This window comes from Lactuca sativa, chromosome 8 (genome assembly GCF_002870075.4).
Source record: "Lactuca sativa cultivar Salinas chromosome 8, Lsat_Salinas_v11, whole genome shotgun sequence".
Lineage (NCBI taxonomy): Eukaryota > Viridiplantae > Streptophyta > Magnoliopsida > Asterales > Asteraceae > Lactuca > Lactuca sativa.
Window position 1 is genome coordinate 184,551,208 of NC_056630.2, and position 6,422 is coordinate 184,557,629.

General features: G+C 35.8%; 1 protein-coding gene and 1 non-coding gene across 2 annotated transcripts; one reads left to right on the plus strand and one right to left on the minus strand.

The window, feature by feature from the left end:
* The first annotated feature begins 1,518 nt into the window (after positions 1–1,518).
* LOC111877387 (small nucleolar RNA R71) lies at positions 1,519–1,625 on the plus strand. Its single transcript, XR_002845391.1, has one exon. It is a non-coding gene; the product is annotated as a small nucleolar RNA R71 (small nucleolar RNA).
* Positions 1,626–3,578: 1,953 nt separating this feature from the next.
* LOC111877380 (zinc finger BED domain-containing protein RICESLEEPER 2-like) lies at positions 3,579–4,586 on the minus strand. Its single transcript, XM_023873911.1, has one exon. It carries the CDS (start codon positions 4,584–4,586, stop codon positions 3,579–3,581), a length of 1,008 nt encoding a protein of 335 aa, XP_023729679.1.
* Between the last annotated feature and the right edge of the window lie 1,836 nt (positions 4,587–6,422).

Sequence of the window (6,422 nt, forward strand, 5' to 3'; positions counted from 1 at the left end):
TTTTGTTGTTTACTCCAAAGGTGATTTCTTCATCTTCCACTCTAAGCGTAAGGTTAGATTCAAGGATGCCAACAAGAGCATGAGTGGTGCTTGGAAAGGGTCTTCCAAAAATTATAGGAAGGTCTTCATCTTCTTCATGTCTATCACAACAAAATCTAACGGAAAAATAAATTTCCCAACCTTTACCAATAAGTATTCTATAATCCCAGGAGGACAAGTAATCATGTGATATTCCATGTGAATGGTCATCCTCGTGTTTTTCAACATCGGTAACTCGAGCTTCCTATAAAAAGAGTAAGGCATTAGATTAATACTAGCCCCCGAATAAGCTAAAACATTAGTACGTATTTGCAAGGCAAAGTTCGATGCCCTAGGTCTCCCATCTTTGTTGTCAACCCTTCAATAATTGTTGCAAAATACAATGGTAGGTGCCTTCTCCAAATCGTTACAATATCTCATCACATCCTTAGCAAATTTGGGAATTTCAGCCATGGCTTTGATGAAAGGTGTGTTGATAGAAAACGATAGGACTTGTTCCATGAATTTCTTCCGCTCTAGCTCTAGTGGATTCTGTTTAGCTCAATAAAAGTATGCCAATGGTGGTTGATAAGGTCAAACAAAAGAATAATTTTCACCATTTTCTATAGCCACGACGTGGCATCAAGGTCGCCACATCGTGTACACTAGGCATACCCATTTTTCAAATGTTTTTTTTTCTCTTCTTTCAAGTTGTCGATTGGGATCCTTTTTTTCTGCTTCAAGAACAACCAGAGGCTCAAAATTAGTTCTATTACTAGTAGATATGGCCATTACATTAGGTTGTGGTTTTAGATTGGGATTTTTAGGAGGTCACCGCTCGATTATGAGTTTGTTCAACTTCCCCAATTGAGTTTCAATGTTTGATATCTCGGCTTTTTGGTTTGTTATTATAACATCAGTCGCGTCATGTATTTTCTCAGAAACAACTCCGAAGCGTGCAAGCATCAACTCGAACTTGAATTTGTTCTCGGGCGGTGGTTTTTCTTTTTTATAAAATCCTCGACCATTTTGCCTAAAATTTTCTTCGTTAGCCTTCTTGTATTCGTCATATGGAAACCATTCATTTTTAGGCTTCCATTAACCATCATCATATTTGTCTCCACTAGTGGAACAGACTTGAGCTTCATGATTTCCGTTTTCATCCAAATCGCAATCTTTTGTTAAGTGTGGTCCACTACAGTTGTCACCACCCGCTTTTATTGTGTGTATACATTGGCCCATCTTCGTCATCCTTCGGTCCATATTCTCGAGTTTCACCATCACCGTTGCCAATTCCTCTAAAGCTCCATTTCCATTTATCTTACCTCTTGTAATATCCTCTCTAGGGTTGTGATGCTCTCTTGAATGCTTGGAGAATTCTTCTATTTAATCCATAATTGTAGTGGGATTCCTCTTCGTCTATGGTCCTTAAGAATCAAGGAGTTTCCTTATGGTCACATTTACCCATCATAAAATATAGAAAACTTTTGTTGCACACTAAGATTGTGTTGAGGGCAATTTCTGAGCAGTCCCTTGTATCTCTCCCAAGCTTCATCTAAGGACTCATGATTTTCTTGTTGAAAGTTAGCAATATTATTCTTCAATCTTGAAACTTTTGAAGTTGGACTGAACTGTTGAATGAACTCTTCTCCATGGTTGGCCCATGTCCAAATAGCTCCAGGTGGAGGTGACTTGAGTTGGTATTTGGCTACTCCCTTGAAAGTTGTTGGAAGCATCTTTAGCAACACCAATTCTCATGTAACATTTGGAACATTAAAGTAATTTGCAACATCCAAAACTTTGTCAATATACTTGTAGCCATCTTTATAATCATTCCCATAGAATGGGATATATTTAAGCATAGGGAGAGTATACCCCTTGAGTTCAAAATTGGTGGCTACTGGAATTTCAAGTGGTACAAGACCATGCATGTTTTCGTTATGCATCCGCTTCTTGTACTTCTCCATAGTCATCTCCGCTATATTGGCCAATTCTTCTACCTCGCTTTTAACCTATCCTTCTGAATTGTCATCGGTTTCTGGTTCGTATTAGGGGTGTCGAACGGGTAAAATTTTCGGGTTTCGGGTAGAACGGGTCGGGTAGAACGGGTATTTCCTTAAGAAAATAATACCCGATACCCGACCTATATTGTAATTCGGGTTTCGGGTTTCGGGTTTCGGGTATTCGGGTTTGAGGTCGGGTCGGGTAATTATCGGGTATACCCGAAAATTTCTTAAATTTCACTTTTTTTTTTAATTAAAGAGTTTCAAATGTGCTTGAAGAATTCCTGGTGTATGAATATAGATTACAACAGTTCATCATTTTATAATAAAAATACTTTTTATCGATGTTTGGTTTTATTTTTGTTTAACATGTATATTATGTTTATAAATTTGATATTTCAAATAGTAAAACTTAATGAACCAAAATGAAGATGATAATAAGTCAAGAACTGAAAGTTAAGAAGGTCAAATGTGGTGATGTCGTGATGCTAAATAACGAATAATGATACCAAACAATAAAAGTCTAAACACAACCCAACTAAACAATAAAAGTCTAAACATAACAAAAAGTTAAAATTCATAAGTCATAACCAATTCAAAACATAACCAACTTTCAAATCACCTTCAAATGATTCTTAGTTTCACAAAAATATTCATCAATCTTGCATCTTCACGTTGCCACATTCATTTCCATATCCAATCCGAGCTCTAATTAGACGTACCAACTTCTCCCAATCATATACAAATAGTATAAGTAGGGGTGCAAACGAGCCGAGCCGAGCCTGAGCCTGGTCAGGCTAGGCTCGGGCTCGTTTAAGTTATACGAGGCTCGAGCTCGAGCTCGGCTCGATTCGAGCTTCTTGTGTTGAGCTCGGCTCGAGCTCGTAAATAATTATACAAGCTCGACTCGGGCTCGGGCTCGGCTCGTTTTCTATCTGACGTGTCTAGATAAGCTTAAGCTCGGCTTGAGCTCGTTAAGAAGCTCGTTTACTAATACCCTAAATCCCTAATCCCGAAATATGTTTTTATTTTAATATATAAAAATAATAATAAATTATATTATATTAAGGCTCGTTTAGGCTCGCGAGCCTAATCGAGCTTAGTGACATGGGATCGAGCTCGAGCTCGTTTAATAAACGAGCTTAATATTAAGCTCGAGCTCGGCTTGGGCTCGGTTAGAATCGATTTCGAGTCAAGCTTTTAACGATCCGATCTCGAGTAGCTCACGAGTAGCTTGGCTCGTTTGCACCCGTAAGTATAAGCATTAAAAGGACAAAACATAACATGTCAAAATATTAAAAAATATTAAAGATAAACAACTACCTTTATCAATTTCTTGTAGGTTTTCCCAATCTTGTTCAAAATCGATGTTGTCACTTATACCACCCCGAAGCTAATCTTGGGTACAGATTATACTTTCAACAATCTTAGGAGTTAAAGAACTCCTATACCACCCTGAAGCTAATCTTGGGTACAGATTATACTTTCAACAATCTTAGGAGTTAAAGAACTCCTATACGGATCCAAAACCCTCCCGCTAGTGCTAAAAACAGATTCTTAAGCCACAATCGAGACAGGAATGGCAAACAAATCTTTAGCCATCAATGATAGAATCGGAAATCTTGGACTATTCACTTTCCACCAATCTAAAATGTTAAACATTGATGAATCTTCTTCAACACTTTCTTTCAAATACTTTTCTAACTCGCCAATTGATTCAACTATGTTTGTTTTCATCTTTTCTCTTAGCTTATTTCTCAATGGTGATTTTGGTGTCGTAGCATCCGGATTTTGGCGTTTCCCTAAAATCGACGATGAATTACTAGACCCGGTAGTACTAAAAGTAGTACTTGGAGAATGAATTCTAATGTAATCATTATATAATTCATACATAGAATCCATAATATATTTCTTTTTCTCCTCCATCTTTTCTTTTCCATAACGATCCTCAAGTAGTATAACCAAATACTTTACTTTGTTCCTCGGGTCAAGAATCAAAGCAAAGTAGAGCAATAAATTCATTTTTTCTACTTCGCCAAAATACTTATCAAACTTTACTCTCATTGCCAATGCAATATCACAAAGGCTAGAATCGGAAATAGCATCATCTAAGAGTGTACGAATGGAATAAATATCTTCAATGCACGTGTTTGATGTCACGTATAGTGTCTCAGAAATCCTTTCAGTAACATCACAAAATGGTTTTAAAAAATGACACAAATGCCTAACATGTTGCCAATCGCTCGGCGAAGGAATCGATAAATCTGCCTTTTCAATGTCGAAACGAAACTCATATTCCTCTAGATCGTATCTCTCAAAAGTTTTTTCATAAGCTTGGGCAATATTCAACATACGATAAGTAGAGTTCCATCTAGTTGGAACATCTCTTAGCAAGTATTTCGTTGTACCCGGATTAACAAGCTTGGCAAACTTGGTGAATTTGCCAATTCTTGAAGGTGATTGCCTAATCCACTTTACCGCCCATCTAATTATCTCAACCGGCTTATCGACCTTTTTAATACCATCTTGCACCACCAAGTTTAAAATGTGGGCAACACATCTCATGTGTGTCCATTTCCCATTTAAGAGACAGTTATTGGAATTTTGAAAGATGTTTTTAAAAACTCAATTGCCACATCATTAGCACTTGCGTTGTCAACGGAAATTGTGAAAACATTTTTTATTCCCCAATCTATTAAGCATTTCTCAACCATTAATCCGATATCAACCCCACAATGACTCTCTTGAGGACAAAAACTCAACACTTTTTTTTCAATTTCCATTCATTGTCTACAAAGTGGGCGGTGAGACACATATAACTTGATTGTTGTGTAGAAGTCCAAGTATCAGTGGTCAAACAAATCCTACCAACGTTTTTTTTAATAAAAGCTCGAAGTTTTTCTTTTTCTTCTTGAAACAATTGGTAGGTATCGGTTGTACTTGTACTTCTACATGGAATTTTAAACATTGGTTGATTAACGCTATTGTAATGTTTAAAGCCTGCACCTTCCACAAAACTAAATGGAAGTTCATCAACTACTAACATGTGTGTCAAAGCCTTTCTACTCTCTTTTTGATCAAATTTCCAAGATGTTAATTTGTTTTCATCACCAAAAGCTATTTGTGTTTGACCGGCATTTATTTTAGCCAAGTAAGGCACACATTTGTCTAAATGAGTTAAAAGACTTTTGGTACCATACCCTTTCCCTTCACACTTGTATCGCCCGGAACCACAATTTTTACATTTTGATCTTTCAACTCCCTCTTTGTCCGTAAATCTTTCGAATTCATCCCAAACTTTGGATCTTGGTTTGTACTTTTTTGGTTGTGTCTCGTTTACTACCGAAACTGAATCATTGGTTGGGCTTTCAAGGTTAATCGTCTCATCTTCTATATACTCATTCGTTTCAGACATCTACAAGTATATAAAAAAAAGTGAAGAAAATATAAACAAAAACAGTTAACAAAAAGAAAACTGACAATATTTTTGATACATCATTAGTTCTAATTTCCTAGGTTGGTAGCATGGAGAATTTAGGTGAATATGTACATTTATCATACAATCTTTGATGTGGACCCTCATAAATTTTTTTAGTTATAACTTTGTTTTTACAAGGACAATGGGTAAAAGTAAAATATTCTAAGTATTAAGATATTCCGTTCAACCTTTAAAGGGAATGGAGGTTTCTTTGTGAACTTAGTTTAAATAAGTTGACGTTCCTTTCTGTTCAAAAAATAATATTAAATAAGTTGACGTTGCTATTTACAGTTTTGGATCTTCAAACATGGATTGCAATAAAGTGGCTCATCTAGCTTGCCCTTAAACACTGTGATACAAGAAGTAATCATGCGTATTTGTGGTAATTTATACAACAAATGAATTGGATAATTAATTAATGATCTTCAAACATGGATTGCAATAAAGAGGCTCATACTGTGATACAAAAAGTAATCATGCGTACTTGTGGTAATTTATATAACAAATTAATTGGATAATTAATTAATTATATTATTATGATTAAACTAATTAGTTATACATCTGAATTAGCGAACCTTCACTGACTATGATACCCACATAAAAACAAAAATCTTGACTAGAAAAATCCAACTTACGGAACAAAGATTTAGAAAATTGACATAAAGAAAGCCAACATATAAGCTGCTAGAGATGGAGTCTAGGAACTTCAAGATAAGCTGCTAGAGATGGAGTCTAGGAACTTCAAGATAATTGTTGGATTATAATATAATAAAATAAAATAAGGGTGCATAAATCATGGGTAGGGTTATGCATGCAGTAGTTGTGGTAACGGTGCCGACATGAAATTAAAGAAATTAAACAATAGCGACTGCAATGATGCATATATAATATGACTAAATTAAAGAAATTAAACCATAGTGGAT